This window comes from Ovis aries, chromosome 20 (genome assembly GCF_016772045.2).
Source record: "Ovis aries strain OAR_USU_Benz2616 breed Rambouillet chromosome 20, ARS-UI_Ramb_v3.0, whole genome shotgun sequence".
NCBI classification, from domain to species: Eukaryota; Metazoa; Chordata; class Mammalia; order Artiodactyla; family Bovidae; genus Ovis; species Ovis aries.
This window is the reverse complement of record NC_056073.1, coordinates 25497343-25522915: the sequence shown is the minus strand read 5'-3', so window position 1 is coordinate 25522915 and position 25573 is coordinate 25497343. Positions and strand designations below refer to the sequence as shown.

The following is a 25573-nucleotide window of genomic DNA, read 5'->3' as shown; positions in this document are numbered from 1 at the left end:
CAAATAGTAGGGGAAAAAGCAGAAGTAGTAACAGATTTCCTCTTCTTGGGCTCCAAAATCACTGTGAATGGTGACTGCAGTCATGAAATCAGAAGACAATTGCTTCTTGGCAGGAAAGCGATGATGAACCTAGACAATGTATTGAAAAGCAGAGATACTACTCTGCTGACCAAGGTGTGTATAGTTAAGGCTACGGTCTTCCCAGTGGTCATGTACAATTATGAGAGCTGGGCCGTAAAGAATGCAGAATGCCAAAGAATTGATGCCTTTGAACTGCGGTGCTGGAGAAGACTCCTGAAAGTCCCTTGGACAGCAAGGAGATCAAACCAGTCCGTCTTAAGGGAGATCAACCCTGAATATTCACTGGAAGGACTGATGCTGAAGCTGAAGCGCTAGTATTTTGGTCATCTGATGGGAAAAGATGACTCACTGGAAAAGTCCCTGGTGCTGGGAAAAATCAAGGGCAGAAGGAGAAGAGGGCATCAGAGGATGAGATGGCTAGAGAGCATCACTGATGCAATGAACATGAACTTGGGCAAACTCCAGGAGACAGTGAAGGATAGGGAGGGCTGGTGTGCTGTAGTCCATGGAGTGGCAAAGAGTCCAAAATACACTGGGCAACTGAACAACAACAATGGTAATTCTACATTAACTTATTGAGAAACTTCTAAACTATTTTCCACAGTGACTGTATTATTTTACATTTCTCCACATTCTTTCCAACACTTGTTATTTTCCACTTGGTGAGGGGGGAATGTAGGGAGGACATAGAACATCTGTCTTAGAGGGGATGATGTGTCTGACTCTTTGCAACCCCATGGATTCTATAGTCCATGCAGTTCTCCAGGCCAGAATGCTGGAGTGGGTAGCTCTTCCCTTCTCCAGGGGATCTTCCCAACCCAGGATCCAGCCCAGGTATCCTGCATTGCAGGCAAATTCTTTACTGGCTGAGCCACTGGAGAAGCCCACGTTGTGGTTTACATTTCCCAAATAACTAATTGTGTTTCACATTTTTCCAGGTGTTTATTGACCATTTGCACATCTTCTTCAGAGAAATATCTGTTCAAGTCATTTGTTCATTTAAAAACTTGAATTGCTTTTCTTTTATTATTTAGTATTACAAATTATATAGTCTTCATACTATGATGAATAATTTGTAAATATTTTCTCTCCTTCTATGAGTTGCCTCTTCACTTTTTTGATCGTGTCTTTTGGTGCACAAAACTTTTAGCAAAGTCAAATTTATGTTTTTCTCTGTTTGGTTGCACTTTTGGTGTCATAACTAAGAAACCTAAACCAAGTACCTAAACCAAGATTTACACCTATGCTTACGTTTAGATCTTTAATCCATTTTGAGTTGATGTTCCACATATGATGTGAGATAGAAGGCAACTTCATTCTTTTGCCTGTAGATGTTTACTTTCCCTTCACTATTTATACCTCAATGTGCTCTTATTTGACTCTGGTTTCCCCAGACGTCCATCATCTTGAGATCATCACATTTGTTAGAACTGGATTGTGATTGATATTTATTTTTTCTTTATCAAATTATCCTTGCATTTAAGATATAGTTTAGTTGCTCTTCAAATTATAGTTTAACTTTTCTCCTTCAACATTTGAAAATAAAACTCTTCAGTCATTTTTGTTCAGTGCTTTTGTGCATCTAATTTTTGCTTGAACAGTGCTACTAAAGTGTGATCCATGTGTGCATGTATGCTAAGTCACTTCAGTCATGTCCAGCTCTTTTTGGCCCCATGGATGGTAGCCTGCCCGACTCCTCTGTCCATGGGATTCTCCAGGTGAGAATACTGGAGAGGGTTGCCATGCCTTCCTCCAGGGATCCTCCTGACTTACGGGTCAAACCCACATCTCCTGAGTCTCCTGCATTACAGGTGGGTTCTTTCCCACTAGTGCCACCTGGGAAGCCCCAAAAGTGTGATCCATAGATCAGTGCCTATTTGTAAACTGTTTCTTACTAATTCTTCATGAAACAAATATAGAAAGTATTACAACATTTAGAGTGAATTGATAGAAAATGTTAGGTGTATGATATTTAATAATAAAATTACCACTCATATGTCTTTGCATTCACGTCATCATTTCTAGTAGTTTATTCAGAAAAGTATGCCTGTGATATATAATATACAATGCAAAAACATTTACAACAACCATAAGATGGGGAAAAGATTCTTCTCTGCAAATTGTTTGAGAAACACTGCTTGATGTGGCTGGAAACTTTGGTCATGCAGATTCATGGAGACTTAAACCAAGAGGCCTCATAATCGGTGGTCCTGAGGACACCCATCAAGACTGGAATCCTTGGGTTTACAAAAAATGGGCTACCATCTGCACAATTTATAGGGTCTTATTCTAAGTCACTCAATATCTTGCAGCTGGGGAGAACTCCATGGATTTCAGTTTGAAGTAAGGATAGACTGACCCAGAGAAGTTGGCATGGGTGAAGGAGAAGATGTGGGTTTCATCAGTCATGTCATAGAAAGAAATGTCACTATCCTCATAATCCAAGAAAATCACAATCTTTAGTGGACACTTTTCAATTCGGAGAGGCTCTTTTGGAAATGTCTTGGCGAGAACAAGTGAGAGCCCTGTATTCACATCCTCTCTTCTCTAAGACATTGAACTTCATCTTCTCTAGATCACTGAGTAACACTCCTTTCTGTGGGCTCCTCACAAATGCCTAGAGTCCATTCATCAATGTCCTCAATGTCCACCTCCCAGTAATATCTCCCCTTAGTGAATCCTTGATCAAGTGTGAGAATATTGCCACCTCCTTGCTTTTTACATAATATTGCCTGAGGTTCCCTTCTGAAGTCAGAATTGTTCTGATGAACATTTTCATGATTTTCAATCACAAGAACTGGAAGAAATAAAAGGAAAGGATAAAGCCAAGATTGCATATTTCAGAAAACTGTTGTACAAGGAAACTTTAACAAAACAGAGAATGTGTAAGGAGTGGTGAAAAGAACACCTCTCCTCTGAAGGTGTGTGCGTTGGGGGAGGTGGAGCTGGGTGGGAGGGGTTTGATGTGTTCTCTTGGTGCTTGTTCTTGCTACCCACTCTATGCTATTTGTCTTATCTTTGCCATGGTCAGTGTTTTGACAGAGTGCCAGTGTGTGCATGGATCTTGAAATGTTTACTGAAGAACGATGTTCCTGCCATGTTCTTTGCAAATTAGTCCTATTTTCCTAAGTTAGTCACAGGGTCCATGTAAGCCGACCTCTCTACAAAGAACAGCTGAATTGTTATTTTGAGCCCTTTTCACTTAGTGTGGGGTCTCCTCAGCTGAGGGGCTATGTTAATTTCTGTTTCAGAACCAAGTGGACCCCACAGACAGGGAAGCTTTGTCAGTATTTGAAAGGGGAAGCACGACCAGAGTAGCTAATCCTAGCAGCAGTTGTCAGTTCAGGCTAACATCGAACGCTTTCATGTCCTCCTTCCCTTTACCAGAACAGTAGTGCCTGTCTTTTCAACTAGGAAAGGATGTTAGGAAGCATAAGCAGGGTCTCAGAGGAAATCTCAGAGGGCAGGTTAGAAGGGGGTCAAAAGATAAATAAAGAACCACTTACCATGTTCAAACTGTTCCTTCCTCCAGTCTGAAAAAGAGCAACATGAATTGAAACCAGACAAAAGTATACCCAGGGGATGAAAAGGAGATAAGATGACTTTCCTGACTCATCACCTTCTCATGGTGACTTTCCCTTCCTCCTCTAAACTCCTCAAACTCTGGTAGTGTCCAAAAACTACAGGACAAGTAGTATGCATTCTGTGCTCTCAGATTAGAAGCTATCACATAATTCAGCCTGAAGCTGGGGCTGTTCTCCAACCTAAGCCAGGTTTGGAGACCCCAGGAGTAGGGTCTGACACTCTACATGCTGCTCTACTGTGCTCTCCAGACCTCTGTGGGCCTCCTCATTGATGATGAGAGCTATAAAATATATTTTTAATTTAATTCTATTCTATTCCTCCTCTAAACCCCTCTATCTATTTACAGTTTTTCTGGCCTATGATCTCCTTAGAGTTTAAGTTTATGACCAAAGCATTTAAATGAGCCCTTATTACTCTGACCCAGATTGTAATCAGATAGCTTCTATTTTTCTCCAGAGACAGATTCCTAATGGGAAAATAATTGCATCTGCTTCTGCCTGTGGCCACTTCTCTTATAACAGGCCTTGTGATTTTATTTGAAGATCGGGTATTCTCATTGAGTCTTGAGACAATAGGCAGATAAGGACCCATCCATAATTCTTGGCTGGAGCAGCTCTGTGGTCTCTCACTAAACTGGCCTCCTGTCAGAAGTGTAGCACTTGGATGCATGGAATCTATAAATATATGAGTCAAGGAGGACATCAGAGATCATGTATTCCAGTCTCTTTATCTAAAGAGATAAATACACTGAGGTCAAGAAATATAAAACAACCCAACTTCCCAGTTGTAATTGACAAATTTGGAATTAAAAGTGTCCAAAGTTATCCTTAGTACTTTGTTCACTCCTTTAGAAACACAGGAGCATTTTTCAGTATCTCATAAAAGAAAACCCTTAACAAAACTGCTTAATCAGCTTTAATCCTTGGGAGGAGTTCCTCTGACCTTCTCTTATCAGAGCACTCATCAGGCTGTGTGTAGTTGCCTGGTCCCTAATTTCCTTCCGCCAGTGGACTTTAAGGTCAGAGATAATAACTTGTGCCACCAACATCTAGCATGCCTGGCATATAAAAATTGCATAGATATATATTCAAGGAATGCTCTAGTGTGTTTTTGAGATCCAATACCATATTCCACATACACACAAACAGAAACAAATAAGTTATAAACCTACAGAATACATAGACACAGATTTCAGAAGGTATAAAAATAGCCAATTCCCCCTACCTCCAGATAAACATATTTATGCAGAAGATATTCAGATATTTTGAAAAACTGTTTTCAACTTTTCATACATAAACCTTCTCCTCTATATTGAATTTTACTTTCTGTATTTCAAATAGGTAAAATAAGTAAAATCATAATTAAGATACTTTTCTGAATATAAAATATATTTTCTGATATTTTAAACTTTTTTGCAGAGCAAAATGCTGACATAATATGTTCTTTATTCTTCCCAAATCTCCTCAAAGTCACCCTGAGTTCCACCATTCTCTTCTCCATGGGGAAGGGCTAACAATTCACATTCATGTTGTATCCTACCCCAGTCATTTAGTGGAACTGACTAGTCAGCAGTTATTTCTCCTTCATTATCAGCTCTGGAAGACAACTGGTTATTTGAGTCTCCAAATACAAAATACTACAGAGTGATACCAAATAAAAATTTCACAACTTTCAAGTGTGTGTACGTGTATTTATATTTATGACTCTGCTTATTATGCTCAGAATACCAGAGGCATTTGGCAAGACGAGGGCCAGAGGTTTACGTACCAGGATATATTAGGGCCTTCTTCCAGTCTAAAACAGAACAAATACAGGAAAGACAAGATGAGACATTAATCTGCAACCTCAAATTTGTCTTCCTTTCCATAATTTCTCTTCCACTAATCATCATGAATCCTTTAGCCTTTTCTCTGAGAATAGGGAACTGAGAACTTGTTGGACATCAGGACATCAATTGACATGACTGAGTTGCTTACCTTTGTTGTATAATGCCTTTCGTTGTTCTGAAAGAAACAATATTCAGTGAGAGACCCAGAACAGGTGTGAAAGGGGTACAAATTCCACACAGGGCATGAGAAGAAGTAAGACTCACCGAGATCTTCTTCAAGCTTCCCTGAAAGAGAAAGAGATAGAAAATCCATCAAATTGAGTTTTAGTTGCTCCTGAGCCCAGGGAGTAGCTAAGTGAACTCAATTTGACCTTCTCTTAAGGATCCCTTAGTTAATTAAGCAGGTGAGAAAGATTAACGAATATCTTTGTCAAATGTAAAAGGGCAAGCTCTAAGAAAAGTTATGTGGGAAGAATCCTGGAGTCACACAGGAAGGGAAGTGCATGCTTCCTGGGAGTTTGATTTCTTAGGTGTTTCTGGAGCTTATTTTTGAAGGATAAAAAAGGAAGAGAAGATAAAGGAAGGCATTTCTGCAAAGAGAAACAGGTTGGGGTACAGAGGCTTGAAAGGGCATGGTATGGATTGGAGGTTTATGACCACTGCCCACAGATCTCCTAACTTCCCATGTGGTTTTCTCCTTTGCATAGGACTCCCAGGTCCGTGGAATTCTTGGCACCCTGTGTTTTCCTCAGGATTCTTGAACAATTTTTCTTTCGCCATCTACCCTGCACACACAGCATCTGCAGCTTTTCCAGGAACCTCTGATTTGACTTGCTGCCGATTTACTTTTGACTGAATGTGCCTCTTCCTTTTCCTTCGCCACCTTGTCTCTTTCATGAGATGCTTCCTTCTTTTTCTCTGCTTCTCTGGTTTTGGCTCTATGTTCTCTCCAGCCAGTGTAGCTGATCCCGATGAGGAGAAGCAGCAGCACAGGGAGGGTCCCAGCCAGGGCTGTCTTCCATGGAGACGTTCTGGGGAAGAAGGGCTCTGACACGGGCATGTGGAGACACAGTGAGAGACCGACCTGGAGGAAGCCCCGCCCTCTCTCCAAGGCTCCCTTCAGCCCTCCTTCACTCCTCCCTGCCTGGAAGACACCCAGCTCTGCCTCGGGGTTTGTGCCTGACTGACCTGGAAGGAAGATGGCTGACGCTTTCTCCTGGCCAGAGACGGGGTTCTGGATGGAGCAGGTCACATTGCCCAGAGAGCTGTCTGTGACCACAAGAGATGCCTCCACATGGAAGAGCCCATCTCCATCTTGAGTCTGAGATTCAGAGAGGGATAGTAGCTTCTCTCCCGCTGTGTCTCTCCACTGCACCCAGGGTTTGGGAACCAGCCACCGGAGGAGCACAGAACTTGGATCCCATGATCCTCAGGCCCCATCATGCGAACGTGAGGGCAGAGCCCAAGCCTGAGGAAAAAGATATGTCCATGAGGCCTGTGGTCCCTTGGGGCTCAGGAGTCCCTGAGGCTAAAGGTCTAATTGCCCATCACTAGGCTGATAAGTAAACTGAAGCTCAGAGTTCAAAACTGCTCACAGTCAGCATTAGGCTTACCTCTGATTCTGAGAATCAATATTAAGTTGATTCTGAAATCAACTTAATGCTTTTGCACTGTGCTAGGACTGAGAGAGCTTTGGGTCATTCCAAGCAGAAAAAAACATGGGGACAATCAAAGAAAAAGCGAGTTTAACTCCACAAGTTTTCTTTCTCTTCTGACTGGGTAAAAAAATATTTGCAGGTACCAGTATCTATCTGAATTAATACAAATTAATAAACTTTTGAGATCTTTTTGGATACCAAAATATCTACAGAAAGATTGCCTCCTTTGCTGTTTAAAAGCCGAGAATGTGGTTTTGTCCTCATTGTACAGTTTAGGAGGCTGACATTCTGCAAGGCAACATATGGAAGATCCTAAGAAACACCAGTCTAGGGATCCAGATGTTCTCAACATAGATATGCTAAGTTAACATACCTATCACGTACAGCTCCACAACAGCTTCCCGGGAGATGTGACCATCATTAAAATGACACCAATATTGGCCATCATCAGAGGCACGGACGTGTTGGATCAGCAGGGCCACAGCCCTCTGCCGATGGAGTCCTCCACCAACTCTGTCCTACCACGGTATTCCAGCATTTGCTCCCCGTCTTGTTCCTGCCCATTCTGGTACATGAGCACCACTGGGGAGAGCTGGGTTCGGTACCACCGGATCTGCATGTGGGCTGCACTCTGCTCGGGGGACAACTGGCAGGGCAGAGTGGCATCTGCTCCTAGTGAGACCTTGATGGGCTGAGCTGGTCCCATCACAGAAAACCCGGACACTGCATGAAAATCAGAGACAGATTAGGGGAAGCAGTAGGGGAGGAGATGAGATGGTAGACCCACCTGCACTTCTTAATGTGAGACCCGAATGTATTTTTTCTTGTTTGTGTTTTTGATATCCAATTAAAGAGACAGTATCAGAAAATGTCATTATTGAGACATGGCTGGTTATCTTCAAACCTGGAGTCTGAAAATTTCAACTTGAGGGGTGCCTTTTACTTTATGAAAGACGGATTCATGTCCCAGAAAGAATAAACGGTTTGTCTAAGATTATAACCAGCTCAGGGATCCTGAGTCCAAATTCTTTGTTTTCAAATTTGGGTTTTCTTTGCAGTATAAACTTTACAAAATATTTTAACAAACAGTTACATCAAATTTAAACATCACTAAGATCACTTATACTCAGTAAAGATTTAGAAAAATATTATAGCTGTGATTTTTATGAGGTCTGCTCAAATGATGTTGATGTGAAGGAGATTGCTCCCACCCTTCACCTGACTTGTCAAGCCTTCTGTTGGCAGCAGACAGGGCCATAATTTCCCCAGGTATAACTGCCTTTAAGAGGGTGCAGAGATGGGACTGGTGGACCTACTATATAAGAAGAGCCACTGAAAACAAACCAACAAATGAAAGGTATGAGGGAAAACACTGACCTGGGGAGCCCCACATGGACACCCAGAGGAGAGCAGGGAGAACACCAGCAGGAAAGAGGCCAGGAAAACCTGCCATCTTCTTCAGAGCAGAACATGGAGCACACTGGAAGCACAAAACTTTCACTCTGAGGATGTTGAGAAGGTGGTGAGAAGCCAGCCGAGCAAAGTTCTCAGGAAAAAAAAATCCCATGTGCAAAGACTTACTTTTATACACGGGATTTTGGCTGTTTTCCTTACAGACCTTGAGACAAACACCACCAACTCCCAACCGCTCCCATGGGGTGTTTTTTTTTTTCTCCTCTTTTGTTTTCTGAAAACCGTTTCCCCAGCAGGTGTAGGAAACGGTAAACCGTTCTCTCGTGTCCTGTGGGCTTGCTTGCTTATCTATGGATTCACCACCTCGCCAGGGCTCTCTTGAAATTGAAAACCTTGAGTTCAACGTTGAGAAATGAAGTCAGACACAAAATTCATCCACTTTCCTCAGTCAAACTCTTTCTCCTCTCCCTTCACTTGTTCAGTCATTCATATATTAATTTATTTTGACCACAAACACTCTTGTAGCTTAATTCCTGAAAGGGAAGGGAGTTTTCTCACCACAGGAGCCCAGAGCTCAAGCCCTTCTTTTTTCAGGACCCACATGTCCCACAGACACACCTGCACATCCCCACATGCGTTTTTCTCACCATCCAGGTTGAGCCAAGGGGGGTTTCTGGACCAAGCTCCTGGTCTCCTTAGTGCACCTACACGATCTGGCTCCAGACACAATTTGCACCTGGTTGTTCTCGTGGTCAGCATCCAAGGGTGTGGGTGCAGGCGATGAAAACAGCAGGTTTATAACCCATTCCTCGATTAAGAGACTATTCTTAGTAAGGAGGACAAATAAGGCTGCCAAGAAGAATGGGCATTTGAATGCCTCTTCTGGAATGGGTTTAAAGAGAAAGTCTCAGCCTGCTTCCAGCACTACTACTAACTTTGAAAGAGGAAGTAATAGTTCATCCCAGAGGACTTTGGACTGGGCTGAGCCATAGAATGATAGAAACTAAAGTTGCTTTGATCGACAGTGTTCATTATGGCTCTCTGCTCCCACCTGCAAAGAACAGAAATTGCATTAGCTGGGGAGAAAGAATCATCTTCCTGTACAATATCTAAGTCAGTGGGTCATCCAAATGCTTGATTCACAAATTTAGATGATTCAGAGAATAAACCCAATAGCAGCACACTTCCTCCTACCACACCATAGCTGACATTGGAAGCCATGTGCAGAACTGCATGGGGGACAATAAGACATCAGGAATGGAGGACTCTGTGCTCTGAGAATATTAGGGCTCCATTTCCAAAAAACCTTAGAGTTCCCCAACATAGAATAGATGTAAAAACACAGTAATAGAGTGCCAGATACAAAATACTCACACAGAGTTTTCTTCCCATTTCACAGTATTTCCAAGCTTAATTCATTTTTTTTCATGTCACACAGATTTACAGATAATCAGGGACAACAGAGGCAATTGCATAAATATTAATATGTAAGTCTGAACAAATGAATACCAAAATCCTAAATAAATATTCTCTGGAGATCAGTTCAGTTCAGTCACTCAGTCCTGTCCGACTCTTTGCAAACCCATGAATCGCAGCACACTAGGCTTCCCTGTCCATCACCAACTCCCAGAGTTCACTCAAACTCACATCCATTGAGTGAGTGATGCCATCCAGCCATCTCATCCTCGGTCGTCCCCTTTTCCTCCTGCCCCCAATCCCTCCCAGCATCAGAGTCTTTCCAATGAGTCAACTCTTCTCATGAGGTGGCCAAAGTACTGGAGTTTCAGCTTTAGCATCATTCCTTCCAAAGAACACCCAGGACTGATCTCCTTTAAAATGGACTGGTTGGATCTCCTTGCAGTCTAAGGGACTCTCAAGAGTCTTCTCCAGCACAAAAAGCATCAATTCTTTGGCACTCAGCTTTCCTCACAGTCCAACTCTCACACCCATACATGACCACTGGAAAACCATACCCTTGACTAGACGGACCTTTGTTGACAAAGTAATGTCTCTGCTTTTCAATATGCTATCGAGTTTGGTCATAACTTTCCTTCCAAGGAGTAAGCGTCTTTTAATTTCATGGCTGCAGTCACCATCTGCAGTGATTTTGGAGCCCAAAGAAATAAAAGTCTGACACTGTTTCCACTGTTTCACCATCTGTTTCCCATGAAGTGATGGGGCCAGATGCCATGATCTTCATTTTCTGAATGTTGAGCTTTAAGCCAACCTTTTCACTCTCTCTTTCACTTTCATCAAGAGGCTTTTTAGTTCCTCTTCGCTTTCTGCCATAAGGGTGGTGTCATCTGCATATCTCAGGTTATTGATATTTCTCCCAGCAACCTTGATTCCACCTTGTGTTTCTTCCAGCCCAGCGTTTCTCATAATGTACTCTGCATAGAAATTAAATAAACAGGGTAACAGTGTACAGCCTTGACGTACTCCTTTTCCTATTTGGAACCAGTCTGTTGTTCCATGTCCAGTTCTAACTGTTGCTTCCTGACCTGCATACCAGTTTCTCAAGAGGCAGGTCAGGTGGTCTGGTATTCCCATCTCTTTCAGAATTTTCCATAGTTTATTGTGATCCACAGAGTAAAAGGCTTTGGCATAGTCAATAAAACAGAAATAGATGTTTTTCTGGAACTCTCTTGCTTTTTCCATGATCCAGCAGATGTTGGCAATTTGATCTCTGGTTCCTCTGATAGTGAGGTACATTTGCCTTTTTTAAGAAATCAAATGTGCTGAGATATAATTTGCGTACAGCGGAATGCATGGCTTTAGAACATGCATTTCAATGAGGTTTCACAAATGATTACACTCATGTAACTACCACCTCATTGAACAATGGAACATTTTTGTCTCTTGAAATTCTCCTCATGTCCACTATCCATCAATCCTTTCCAAATGGGGGAAAAAAACAGTATTCTGATATAAATCATGATAGCTTAATCTTGCCTACTCTTAGAAACTTCACCAAAAATGGAGTCATACAGTATACACCCTTTTGTGCTTGGTTTTTGGCTAAACAAAATGTTTTTTGAGGCTCAACTGCATTGTGTGTATCAGTGCATTTAAACTTTTTCTTGCCACATAATATTACACTGTTTGAATATAGGACCATATATTCTGTGATTTTTTTCGAGGCTGTCTCCCTTCCTCATACAGGCCCATCTCCTTCCACTCAAATTCTTTCACACCACTCTAGGCAGTGCCCCTCCATAAAACTATCCTGTCTTATTTGGGCTCTGACACCTACCTTATGGTTTAGGTCTGAAACACTAAAGAACAGGAAGGGAAAACTGAAGGAGAAAAGGAACTATCTGAAAATATTATTTGCCTCTTTTTTTTACTTTGAAATGTATGATATGTCTTTGTGTATATATTCTATCTCAAAATATAGCTAGACTAATATACATTTTCCAACAGTTAGAAAAAAATAAATTTTAAAAATTCACATACGTACTTAGGCATTTTTCCCAATAATAGAGAATTGTTTGAGCCAATTAATCTGTGAAGACTATTTAGAGGGAATTACATTGAATACATACCAGCATTTGTGTGTTTAAGAGAGAAAGGTGAAAAGGGAGAAAGAGGGAAACAGCTACAAGGCATTATTAATTTTAAAAAGCAGTTTTTAAAACAGTGAGAACAGTATGATCTTGCTTGTTTGCAAAAAATAGAAAAACCACAGCAAAATAATGATAGGATATGTATTTCTGAGTGGGGCAAATAAAGGTATTTCTGTCTATAATTTTAATTTTTTTCTAATTTTCAGGTTTCTCTAACTTAAAAAGCTAAAGAATAATACATGTATATAAAACTTTTAATGCAAATATGAAGCATATTAGGAAGGATTCATTCACAGGAGATGAAGGATTAGAGAAACAATCAGCATTCTTGGGAATGAAAAATTGTCTTAAAATAGAAAACAAATGGAGATGTCAGCTCTCAGGGTAGACACTGCTGAAGATCAAAATATTGGGTTAGAAAAAGGAAGTTATGTGGTACTTTAAATCAAAAAGATTTAAAAATCAGGAAATATAATTCAACATTCATCTAGAATGTTTCCCAAGATGAAAAGATAAGGGGCAAGAATCAAAAGGAAGGGTACTTCACCAAAAGCTGACTGCTGCAGAAGAAGAGTCATTTATACATAAATTCTTATAACATTTTAGAGTTACAAACAAACAGCTAAACAGACACAAAACCTCAAAGCTTCCAGGGTCCAGAAAAATTTGTTATGTACAAAAAAAAATCAGATTCCATCATACATGTCATTCAATATTAATTGCTAGAAAACAGTTGAATAGAGTCTTCATATTTTTTCAACAGAAATTCGATTAACAATCAAGTGAAGAAAACAAAGGGAGAATTTCGTTCAAGTCAACTGAAGATTATAATTCAGGAGACAGATTCAGAAGCTCTGAGAACTCTCCCACGTGTTAGAAGTTGAAGGTACAACCGTACATATTTTTAAGACAAAAGATTGTCGTCAAAATGACATACTGGCATCTTACATGAGAGTTCACCAGAGATAGTCCAGGTAAGCATGTGCAAAGCAAGTAGCAAGTCTCCATGATTCCTTACAGAGTCAGGAAAGAATGCTGTTCTTTTAGGAAGTTACATTGCTAGTATTAGAATAAGGAAAAAAAATAACTATCTTTATAGTCAAGCCAGCATTCTCACCTTTGAGGAGGTCTTGTTAATGTACAATGCAGAAGCATATTACATATTACAGGGGGGAAGAAAGAGACCCAAATAGACAGACAAAGAGAATTTTGGTGCTTAAATTTCCCTGTCCTACTTTAAAATATAAATTGTATTTCATCACTTTCCTGAGTAGAAACTAGAATTTTCTAAGCAACAAAACTAGCATTAAGTGTAAAAGAAAATTCTGGACAAGCAAGGAATCAGAATTTGTAGGGGTTTTTTCCTCATAAAACTTCTCTTATATGAAAAGTGAAGGTTGCAGGTTGAACACAAGGGCTTGGAGCAGGGAAAAGGTACAAATACTTCTGGGCTACATCTCATAGTTATTTACTCCCACTCTTTATCTGACTTGGAGTAAAGTGAAAGATAGCAGATTTGGCAGATGTGTTCTGGCAGTATGGGCTGCCTAGGTGGCTCAGTGGTAAAGTATCCTCCTGCCGATGCAGGAGACTCAGGAGACTTGGATTTGATCCCTGGGTGGGGAAAGTCCCCTGGAGGAGGAATGGCAACCCACTCCAACATCCTTGCCTGGGAAATCTCATGGACAGAAAGGCCTGGGGGCTACAGTCCATGGCCTGGGGGCTACAGTCCATGGGGTCACAAAAGTTGGACACGACTTCAAGACTGAGCACGCATGCCTGTCCTGGCATTAGTTACCTAGAAATGGAGGAATCATGGGCTGACTTAACCTCCTTTTTCTGATACCTTCTTCCAGTAGAGTTTTTGCCTCCATGGTGACTGCATGGTATTCCTGCAGCTGTGACTTCATAAATTTTAATCGTATTCCAAATGTATGATAGCCTTATTTATACTCATGTCAGACCCCTGCCTATTTAGGAAATGCAAATCCAAATCTCTAGTGAGATTAGATATTTAAGCAAGTTTCAAAGAGAATACTTGGAAGAAGCAAGTATTTTGGTATTAATTTTATAGGCAGATCTGGGGGAGGCTTGGCACTCTAAGCACAGTGGAGGAAGGAGTTAGGTGTCATACTGGGTCATTCTACTAATCCATATTGTCTGAAGTGGACTTCTATTAATTAAAAACTGAAAGAAATTGTTAAATCTCACCAAGTCAAAAAGTAAAAGATTTGATGTGGCATAGTTGTTATATTATTTAAAACTTCTCTAACTTCATTTATATGTTCTGGAATGGTTCTGCTCGTTTCTGATTAATTATGGTTATAAACTATTTTAAGTTCCAAAACAGTCCTTGGAAGTTATGTGCTCATGATGAATGTCACTATTTGAAGGGGTCATCTCATTTCTTCGAATGATTTCTCTCTGAACATTATTTTTATTTTAAAATTAATATTACCATATTTAAAACTTTGTTAGACTATGTCTGGTTTGTGAAAGGGAAAGTGAAGTTTGCTCAGTTGTGTCTGACTCTTTGCGAACCTGTGGACTATAGAGTCCACGGAATTCTTCAGACCAGAACACTGGAGTGGGTAGCCTTTCCCTTCTCCAGGGGATCTTCCCAACCCAGGGGTCGAACCTAGGTCCCCTGCATTGCAGGCAGATTCTTTGCCAGCTGAGCTATCAGGAAGCCCCATGTCTGGTTTATACTTGTTTAATTCTTGTCACTATGTCTCTTACAATCCATATAGAGATGTTCAACCTTAGATCCAGAATATCAAAAATGTAATTTAGAGTTTTTAAAATTTTTCAGACTCTAACTCAGAATGTCTGTCATTCGAGGCAAGAAAGGCAGTTATTCTAGAACTTGTAGGATATGAAGGATCTTCAAAACACAAATCAATTATATAGCCACACAGCAGAACATAAAAGTTACTGACCCTCTTCTAAGTGGTTTACGTATATTAATTCATGTAATCCTCATGATAAACCCATTTTCAGATGAGAAAACTGAGGCACACAGAGAGCTTATGTAACTTGATCAAAACCATGAGCTTGTAAGTGACGTTACCAAGATTTTAACTCAGCCAGTCAAGTTGTAATATTTATGTTTTCTTAACCTGGATAAATACACTCTCAGAGAAAAAGAAATCTCTGGGTTTTGATCCTTTCCTTGGAAGTGTGTAGTTATTAGGTGGATTTATTATCCATACCAAGTCAAAGTTCTCTTTTCTTATCTTATTTGGCTTTCAGTTTTGAATACGTTGGCAAGATAGAGGAGAATTGCACTGCTGAGTTTCCTGAGCAGAGGCCATCTTTCTTCTAGTTTTCTGAAACCCTTAAAAAAAAACCTAAGGCTTCCTTCAGGACCCCAAGGTTTCTAAAGTCTGGTCTTCCCTTGGCGTCTTGGAGCAAGCATCACGGGAGACACCGGCAGGCAGCCCGCAGAGGGGAACCTGGAGGAACGACAAAGAGCATGTATTCCTGATGCCTGCGGCAGCGTCAGTGAGAACTTCCGGGACGCCTTCATTCCTCTAAGAAGAACTTAGAAGATGTGAAAAGTCTGTGTGAGTAGTACATTTTCTTGGTGATGGGCGAGAGGGAGGGAAGTGAGAGAATCTGGTCAAAGACCCTGGGGGTAGACAGAGGACAAGCCAATTTGTATCTGCTCTTTCATCATATAGGAATGTATGGTGAGAAAATCTGTCGAGGCCAGAGCAATGTTTATGCTCAAGCCATCTCTCTCAGTGGCTGCTCACTGCCTTTTCTCTGTCTTTCCATCCCTTGGATAAAGTGTTCTTCTTCAGAGGAGTTTAGAGAGACTGTGGTCAGATTTATCACATCAGAGCATGGCGGTGGAAATAAACACTGTTTTCTGGGAAAAGGGGAAACAAAAGGCCCTCTTTTGTGAACATCAAAGGCTTCCCTGACGGTCCCTGAGAGAGACACTAGGGTTTTAGGAGGCCATTTCTTAGAAGTCCTGTGAACCACTTAGCTGTAATCTTTTTTACCTTGTGGGTCCCATTTTTATCTTTACTCCAGCTATTTTCAGGACACTCTCAATGTCATACTGTTCTCTACTCTGAAAAAGATGGTGTGTTCCCCGGACTTCTCTCTACTTAGAGACCTCTTTCTGGTCCTGCTTTTCCAGATGTCCATGAGGGGCTCAGGTAAGAATACTTTATATTTTATATACCTGGATTCTCTTACCCTCTGAGTAGCATCATTAAATCACTCTGCTGTGTCTCCTATAGACCTAGGTTAATTCCAAATCTTTTACTTTGATACAATAATGCATTTGCCCATACACAAGGGCAGATAAATCACTATTATTTTAGAGGTGAGGACCAGGTAGAATTTCTTTTCTGTTGCCTTCTAATTCATTTGGATCTCAATTTCTGGAGGAATGCATTTCTGATGCCCAAAATTTGCCAAAACTCTAGCTTCATGATTTTCCTGCACTCCATCTTCCTTCATTTAATTTACTACCATTGCAATTTAAAAATCATCTGTTTAATATGCAATCGCTCTGTTGACTGAGCTCCACAAGGGTGGAAATCTTCCTTGTCTTGTTCACTGCCATCTTCAGCCTGAATATGTGTGACAAATTATTGCTGTGTTAATGAGAGAGAGAATGCCCATGGGTCTCTGGGACCTGTGATGATGCTGTGCTCTAAAAGGCACAGGCAGGGTATTGCAATATTCTTCTCACTTGTGACTCCATTCCACAGATTCCTTTTTGGTGATTGGCCCCTCGGAACCCATCGTGGCCATGTTGGGTGCAGACACGGTGCTGCCCTGCCGTGTGCACCCAGCCATGAACGTGGAGAATATGGAGATCCGGTGGTTTCGCAACCAGTTCTCAGAGGCCGTGTTTGTGTATCAGAATGGAATGGAGCAGGTGGGAGAACAACTAGTCGATTTCAAAGGGAGAGCCGAGCTGGTGAAAGACTACATCACTGAGGGAAGAGTAGCTGTGAGAATCCACAGCCTCCGGGTCTCAGACAATGGAATGTACAAGTGCTTTTTTAAAAAAGGAACTGATTTCGAAGAAGCCATTTTGGAGCTAAAGGTGATAGGTGAGTAATTATCAGAAAATACAGATCACTGTAAGTGTTCTGTATGTGATTAGGGGAGGAGGATGGTGAACAAGAGGCAACAAGTAGGTATCCTTGGAGGTGTCAACATCCTAGGCACTGAATTTAACCTCAAATCCTCTTAATCTATTTATGCATTTATTGTGATGTACTTTAAAAAACAAATGATTTCCATAAATATCTATCATAAAAATAGATCATTTATTTCCCTCTATGTCTCTCCTCACATATTTTGAGGTAAAGCACCGTGATTAGCAAAATGTACCGTTCCTCCCATAGATGAGAATCCCAGTTGGCTACTGTCATGGACAGAGGCTTAACTGGAAGTGTTAGCGGTCCAGTCCCGAATGCACTGTTTGGAGGAAATGAGGGTTTGACAGAGTAGACTGAGTTGCTGCTTCGTTGTGCTTGTTTTTTAATTTCATATGCATGGACTCTTTTATGTCTGCTTTATTGTGGTTTTTTGTTTTTTGTTCACCATTATGTTTGAGATCTTCCTATGTAGTTCATTGAATGTAGTTGTAGTAGTTCATTTCTATCTCTTTTTTGTTTGTCTGTTTTGCTTTTTACATTTAGATCTCATATCTATAGAAACATATTTTTGGTATAAAATTTCATGATAAGTTCAAAATACTTTTTTGTAATGTATCTATTCACTTATCTCCATACCAGTAGTGAACAGTGTAAGAATCTCCACCAGATGTACAGTACATTGCTTCCCATAAACTTCTTATGGGTAACTAGCATAAGTCTAAATTTTCTATCTGGTTATAATGATTTATCTGTCTATTTCTTTGGTATTTCCATTTCTAAAGCTTTATACTCTCTGCCAAGACAAACGTATTGTTTTTCTAGTTGTAAAGTTTTCCTTATTCTTTGAATATGTTAGATTTACCTTAAATTAATACTGTCATTTAATACTACTTGTCAAACTATCTATACACTCATTTTCTCCTCTTCTTTGTGTATAACTTTAGTGGAAAAGTCTAATCCATTAGGTCTTGAAGGAAAGAGCGACAAACTCTCCTGAGCCGTGTTACTGTGATCTCGCTTTAATATCCTCCCAGTAAGAGGCCAAAGCTTTCATAGTTAGGAAATAACCTCATGCAAACGACATCATTTTTCAGTACCTTTCCTGTTAGTTTATTGACTTCTGGGTATGAAGACAAGTCCAATCTTTTAGAAGAAGTTTGTTGAATAGGACTGAGCCAGACATGGTGGAGCCATATTTATGATATCAAGTTTTATAAAGACAAATAATATATAGTCTTAGAAGTCAGAACAGTCATCACTCTCAAAGACATGGTGGATTCATCTAGTATTCTGGTAGTGTTATATTTTAACACGGGTGTCGGTTATGTGAATCTGCAAGTAGACCCAGCCCATGCAGAGCTGAAGAAGAGGAGGAGGAGTGGAAGGGCAAGAAAGGAGTGAGAGTGGAAAAGTTAAAGCATCTTGACTCTTTCATGGACTCACTTTACCTTGTTACCTTCATCTTTTAGGTAAGCTTTACACAGAGGAAGAAAGAAAATTTGGAAAAGGAAATTATTTAAGGAAGTGACTATGAGAAGCCTCAATTTAAGCAGCAGATGAAATAGACATGTGATATAGATACAGTAATTTTTTTTTTCTGAAAGAATTTCACATCGACAGATTTTACTCTGCTCCTTCCCTATTATCCTTCTATGGCCAATTGCAGATATGCTTGTGTAGAGGAGATAGGACAGACATTGGTATAAGTCCCAGAATCAGCTTCAATGCTCTCTTACCTTTTAAACTTCAGATAACCATTGATCTCATGGGAAAGAAAGAACCCCTTCCATCTGCTAAGAACTATGGTGCTTTGTCCATCTTTCTCCACTGGCGTAGCTGTGAAGTGTGAGGGGCATCTGGAAAAAATCTCTCCAAGTCTCAGATGAATGACTTTCCTCTCCAGGTCTAGGTTCTGGTCCTCGCGTTTTCTTGGTGGGTCCAGAAGATGGAGGAATAAGGTTGAAGTGCACAGGCAAGGGATGGTTTCCCCAGCCTGAAGTGCAATGGGAAGATGTGAAGGGAGAGAAGATCCCATCTGTCTCTGAGAACGAGACACAAGATGATGATGGCTTGTTTCAGATTGAGGCATCCCTCATTGTGAGAGACAGCTCAAAGACACAAGTGTCCTGTTTCATGAAGAACCCCTTCTTTGGACAAGAGCAAGTGGAAACCATTTTTATCCCAGGTCAGTGCTGCTCATTTGGGAGATAGGAGAGGAGTAAGGAAGGGATACGGGCTTCCCTGATGGTTCAGTAGGTAAAAAATCACCTGCAAATCAGAGACACAGGAGATGTGTGTTTGATCCCTGGATTGGGAAGATTCACTGGAGGGAGGAAATGGCAACCCACCCTAGTATTCTTGCCTGAGAAATCCCATGGACAGGGGAGCCTCGGGGCTCCAGACCATAGGGTTGCAAAGAGTCAGACATGACTGAGTGTCTAAACACACTCATACATACAAGGAAGTGACAGTTAGCATATGGGATGGGATAGGCTTGCTTGGTGTATGTTTTTAACCAGACTTTGGGGATCCTGTGTCAGAATCCTTCTTCCCCAGGCCCTCTCCTTGGAAGGCAGCATTTGCTGTGACTTTGGTGATACTTGGGATTTCAGCCGGTGCTATTGTGTATTTGGCCTGGAAAGAACGACAGGGAAAGAAGAAACTATCAAAAGTCAAGGAAGAAAAGGAGAAAGAAAGTAAATCTAAAGGTAAAACTGGGCATCAGACTTGGTGGGGATATGTGACTTTACAGATTTGTTAACATGGCTGTGCATGTGGATGGCATCTTTGGGGAATGCAGAGATATGTGTAAGAATGAGTCAGAGCCCCAAGACCTCCAACAAAACACGGAGCTCAAGAACTTCCTGAGAAAAAATATATTATAATTGAGTCCATTGGAGAGGAAAAGATCACTGGTATAGGCATAGATAGAGCTTATTTTTTTTAATAGTCATAATGATAATTCTCAAAGGATTTTTTTTTGTTCTGGATACATGGAAGTAGCATTTAGAATCTGGGCCTAGTAACATAGTCTAAAAAATATTTTCTGTTAAACCCATTTTTTTTTCCTTTTTAGAATCATTGGAGAGAGAGCTTGGTAAGTTTTCCATCTTCATTGCTCTAAAGTAGGAGATAGAGTCCTTACTGTACACTCTATGTCTGGCATCTCACAGACTATTATTCCTTTTCAGCCAGAAGGAAAGAATTATATCAGCAAGGTGAGTTATACTGTTGTTATAGTTGGGGAAACCCTCTCATTGGCCCTTTTCTTCCAGTGCCTTCTATATACCTTGTTAGTGAGAGAGGGACCCGCTACCCTAAACGGTATAAAATGGTCAACCACATGATATCCAACACTAGAAAAATAACAGCAATTTTTTAAACACGTATATCCTCACATATATATTCTCATCCTGGGAGAGAAAGACACCATGTGCCATGCTGGAGCACGTGGAGGTCGCAGTTGAGAGCAGAACGAATAGAGCAAGGTCTGTGGGAGGCAGGTTTTGTAGTGACAAGAGGATGAGGTGCCCTGTTTCTGTGGAAGGATGTAATTGGCTTGTTTAATTAATTGTGCAGGCTGACAGGGAGGTGAAATTCATTAGATTGAAAATCAGGTGAGGTTCAGCTGTTTTGGCCAACAGAGAAATTAGCTGAGAGGGGAGACTTTCCTGATGGCTAGAGGACCTATCTGGAGAAGGCAGTGGCAACCCACTCTAGTACTCTTGCCTGGAAAATCCCACGGATGGAGGAGCCTGGTAGGCTGCAGTCCATGGGGTCGAGAAGTCGGGCACGACTGAGTGACTTCACTTTCACTTTTCACTTTCATGCATTGGAGAAGGAAATGGCAACCCACTCCAGTGTTCTTGCCTGGAGAATCCCAGGGACGGGGGAGCCTGGTGGGCTGCCGTCTCTGGGGTCGCACAGAGTCGGACACGACTGAAGCGACTTAGCAGCAGCAGCAGCAGCAGCAGAGGACCTATGTAGTGAGAGCAGGTTGTCCTTTGTCGTTTAGTCACTAAGTCGTGTCTGACTCTTTGTGATCCCATGGACTGTAGCCTGCCAGGCTCCGCTGTCCACGGGATTTCCCAGGCAAGAATGCTGGAGCTGGTTGCCATTTCCTTCTCCAGAGGATCTTTCTGATCCAGAGATCGAACCTGGGTCTCCTGCACTATAGGCAGATTCTTTACCATCTGAGCTGGAGCAGAACTGTTAGGCATTTGGAACCCTGCGAAGCTCAAGGGTATCAAGGCAGCACACAAAATTTTAGACTTTCCAATATATTCTCAAAACTTAAGCCTACCTTTTCTTTCTCCCCAACCAAAAAAAAAAAATGAACTTGCATATTTTATCATAGATGTAGAATGTGAAAAATGTGAGAAATAAAACTGGAGCTGTAAAAGAAGATAGGTACATCAGAATTGTCATTGAGATCGTAAACACAAATATACTGTACTATGGTAAACCCTCAGATTTTCGCTTCCTGAAGTGATGGTCCTGTAAATGGGAGAATCTAATGCCTTTGTTTTATTTCAGACTGGAGAAAAGCTGAATTATATGCTGGTGAGTAACTGATATTGTCTTGGGGCTTCAGGTACTTTGGGATTTAGTGAGGCATTTTCAGAGCATTTTTCAGACAGAAGCTATCCTCCGGAGATTTTACTTTGAATCTAGGAGTCAAAAAAAAACGCAAGGGGATAAAGGGAGAAGCTTCTCACTAGCTCAGAGGACATGCACTTGGCATATTCTTCCGTCTGATTTTTTTTTTTTTCCTTTTTAGACTGGAGGAAGGAACAATTCAAAGCAGGTGAGTTACTTTACTATTATTTGTCTCACTTAATCTCTTCTATACAGTTGAGAAACTATTTGTATAAACTCCCAACAATGCTTCACTGGTTATTCATTTCACGGCTTTCACCTCAATCTAACGCAGAAATGTTACTAGATTTCTTACCATTCTGACATCATTCACTCATTCAGCATTAAATTATACAACTATTTATTTAGTGCCTAGTAACTAAAGTGGATTTGATCTCTGACTTTATGGAAAGTGCATGTACAAACTGTGATGCATTATGAGGAATAAGAGATTGCCATGAAGAAAAAATGGTGGATTCAAGGAATTCCCTTGAGGAATTTATATTTATTCTGAGACTTAAGTGCTGCTATTGATCTATTCATGTCAGAGAGAGCAGTTCAATCAGAAGGAAGCCTGCTGAATACTCCGTCTGAGACAGAGAAGGGCTTGTTGCCTCTCAGTGCAAGTGGAAAATGGGCCCTGACCATCTTAGAATCTTCCCAGAATCACAACTTTCTATTTCTACTGCTTGCTATTCACTCTGAATATCCCTGTATCCACAAACATTGCCTAGTTAATTTAATCCTCCAAAAATTAAAATATATTCTAATCATTCCCATACACATTCTTATGAGAAAAATTTTAATTATTGAAGATGTTTGATTTGACCAGAAGCAGATTCATTACTACTAGTATTTATACTATTGCTACTATTACTATAGTGTTACTATAATCATCAGAAGCTAAAATTTACCAAGTGTTCATCATGGACAAAATATAGTACTAAGTTCTCTGCATATTATCTCATTGTCTTCTCACAGTAATTCTGTGCTGAGGCATCATAATTATGTACACCTTCATGAGATTAAAGTGGGACCGAGAGAAGCAAAGTAACTTCAAGATCGCCAGTACTAAAGGCAGAGTAATTATCAAATTCAGATCTTTCTGACCACAGAGCCTGAGATTTCAACCATTAAAAGTATAATAAGAGAGTAAGAGAAGTACTATAGATGGCTTGGTTATCACCTAATCTCACAGAAAAATGACCCCAAGGAAACTTAAATGAAAGTGAGTACATTGTGATTGGAAATAAGACATGTCTTAATTATTAAGAGCAAGCAGTAAAGCAACTGGCATTAGCGGGAGGTTAGAGAAGCCCCAACTTGAAATACATGACCCTGGGGATTTTCAGATGAGACAGACTTCTTGGTTAAGTGTTCTCACCCTGTTTAGAACACATGGCTACCCAAGGTCCTATTCATTCTGGCCTTCTATGATCTACACATCACATGTCTCCTGTGGATGAACATAGGATAGAACATATGTTGTTTTACCTAACCTTCCATTTTTCTCGTTTTTATCCATCCTCCTTTTCCCGTAATTTGCATCTTTCCTAAAGCCAACCAGTCTCCACTGTGGAATGACCTTTATTTTCCTCTCCATACCTGCAGCGGCTTTCACTCTGGATCCGAAAACAGCTCACCCCAACCTCGTCTTATCTGAGAACAAGCAACACGTTTCTTTAAAAAATAATGTTTCCCAGAACGGTGATGCCTCAACACATGAAGAGCAAAGGGATTCTGAAGTCATCTTCAGTGTTCTGGGTGAGAAGTCCTTCACCCAGAGAGACACGAACAGACAATACTGGGAGGTAGAAGTAAAAACGAGGACAGAAGCTGGATCTGCAACTCGATGCGTTCTGGGCATTTGCTCAGAGACAGCGAAGAGAGAGGGCTGGTTTGTAGAAACTCCAGATAAGAATTTTTGGGTTTTGGGACACGAGGAAGGAAAAGTCATATTTCCCAACTCCCAGAAAAACTCTCCATCACTTAGGCAGCAGCCCCACAGGATAGGAGTTTTCCTGGACTGGGAAGCTGGGAACCTGTCCTTTTATAACATGGCCGACGGGTCCCACATCTATTCTTTCACTGGCATCACCTTCTGTGGGACCCTTTTCCCTTATTTTAGCCTTCGGGGTACTGGCGCATCTTTGACCATCTGCTCAACTTCAGATCACCCTGAGAATTGTCCTGATTCTTCTCCAAAGACCTCTCTAACTCATTTAAGTAGTTGTGATACAAGTGTCCCCCAAGAAGCTAACTCTCTGTTATAAGAAGTGAATGTCAGCACCTCCGCTGCCTCTGCTCAGGCTTCTTACAGGTATGTTGTTCAAGAAAGCTGTCCTTCTTGAAGAGTAGGTCGTTCTCATTAGGTATAAATTCTCCCCTACCCCTTTCAAAGAGCGATAGAGGGAGAAAGAGAAATGGACAGCTAAAATGTCTGGGGGGTTTCCTCTAGTGTTACCTTTGGGGAAGTGCTTGATGTGGGCAGCAATGATTTGTCACAAGGAAACTCCAAGTAAACATATGGGCCTTTCTTAAGTTCTAGTACTTACTGTGTTTTGAAGTAAAGATGTTTAAAGCTACATTTAAAGTGAAAATCTCTGTTGTCACTATTTTTCTTATCAAATATGGAGGAGGGTTGTTGTTGCTCTTTAGCTGTTAAGTCGTGTCCAGTTCTTTTGTGACCACAGGACTGCAGCCCACCAGACTCCTTTGCCGTGGGATTTCCCAGGCGAGAATACTGGAGTGAGTTGCCTTCTCTAGGGGATCTTTATGACCCAGGGATCAAACGGCCATCTCCTGCATCTTCTGCTTTGGCAGGCAGATTCTTGACCGCTGAGCCGCCTGGGAAGCCACGGAGTTGGGAGTGATGTTTCAAGGGGAGGGTACCAGCTGAATATTACTGTTGGAGATACACACAGAAATCTCCTCAAGTCTTTTTATAGGTATTGGCTCAGCTTGTCCTTTCTTCAGGCTTTAGTGTCCTTCAGCTCCTAAAGTTGGACTTTGCCAAGGTGTGGAGAAGACTGATAAATAGCTGTAAAACGATTTCAGCAGGAGACCAAGCCTTCTGGAAAGGAAGAGCCCCTCTCCCCTCTTTTAAACAAGTTCTTACTGATCAGCAAGTTCAAAACTGTATGTGAATAAAAAAGAAATGAATGTTTCAATTTATATTTTCAGAGGAAAAAAATGGTCAAAGGAATGAAGAAACATCCTCAGCCTTCATGAAGAAAAAGTTATTGTTAATACTGGCTTTTTTGTTTCTTTCTGACACAGTTCTTCCTACTTTTGGGGGTTTTCCCTTTGCCTTTAATGAACCTAAGCCTTTTCCTGCTATTTATTACAAAGTCTCCTTCTTTAAGAATATAAAATACGAGCTTCTCCTATCAAATGAACCTTCTCTTTCTGACAGTAGAAGAGATCAACTTAGACCCCTTAAATTTTTCTGCCCTTACAGCAGATCTTTAAGTGGCAAGTCCCTTTAACAGTCTCTCTTGGAAGGTACACCTCCATAGCAAAATTTCCTAACACACAGCCACTAAGCGGCAGTCAGTATTTGAATCTAAGAAGAATAAATCCAGAGCCCAGAATATTGATTTTACTTACAAAAAAGAAGGACTTGAATAACAAGCAAGACAGAGGCAAAGGAAAGGTGGGGAATATATTAATAGG

At 40.9% G+C, this 25573-nt stretch overlaps 2 protein-coding genes across 3 annotated transcripts; one reads left to right on the top strand and one right to left on the bottom strand.

The window, feature by feature from the left end:
* Positions 1 to 2081: 2081 nt before the first annotated feature.
* Positions 2082 to 9510, bottom strand: LOC101110277 (butyrophilin-like protein 1). Its single transcript, XM_042236787.2, is given in 14 exon segments — positions 2082 to 2584; positions 2586 to 2669; positions 2671 to 2878; positions 3588 to 3614; positions 5434 to 5460; positions 5643 to 5669; positions 5759 to 5779; positions 6341 to 6541; positions 6683 to 6871; positions 6874 to 6962; positions 7522 to 7636; positions 7639 to 7875; positions 8530 to 8632; positions 9184 to 9510. Coding segments are annotated over 14 exon segments (1674 nt in total). The 5' UTR covers positions 9325 to 9510; the 3' UTR covers positions 2082 to 2379.
* Positions 9511 to 15381: 5871 nt separating this feature from the next.
* LOC101110006 (butyrophilin subfamily 1 member A1-like) lies at positions 15382 to 24498 on the top strand. Of its 2 annotated transcripts, XM_042236816.2 has the most exons (10): positions 15382 to 15697; positions 16173 to 16300; positions 16862 to 17209; positions 19164 to 19445; positions 19801 to 19968; positions 20337 to 20357; positions 20452 to 20478; positions 21797 to 21823; positions 22041 to 22067; positions 23510 to 24498. In XM_042236816.2, the coding sequence occupies exons 2-10, from the start codon at positions 16222 to 16224 to the stop codon at positions 24169 to 24171; spliced, it is 1641 nt and encodes a 546-aa protein (XP_042092750.1). In that variant the 5' UTR covers positions 15382 to 15697; positions 16173 to 16221; the 3' UTR covers positions 24172 to 24498. The 2 variants fall into 2 exon arrangements, with proteins under 2 accessions (XP_042092750.1, XP_060259716.1); XM_060403733.1 differs by lacking the exon at positions 20452 to 20478.
* The last annotated feature ends 1075 nt before the right edge of the window (positions 24499 to 25573 follow it).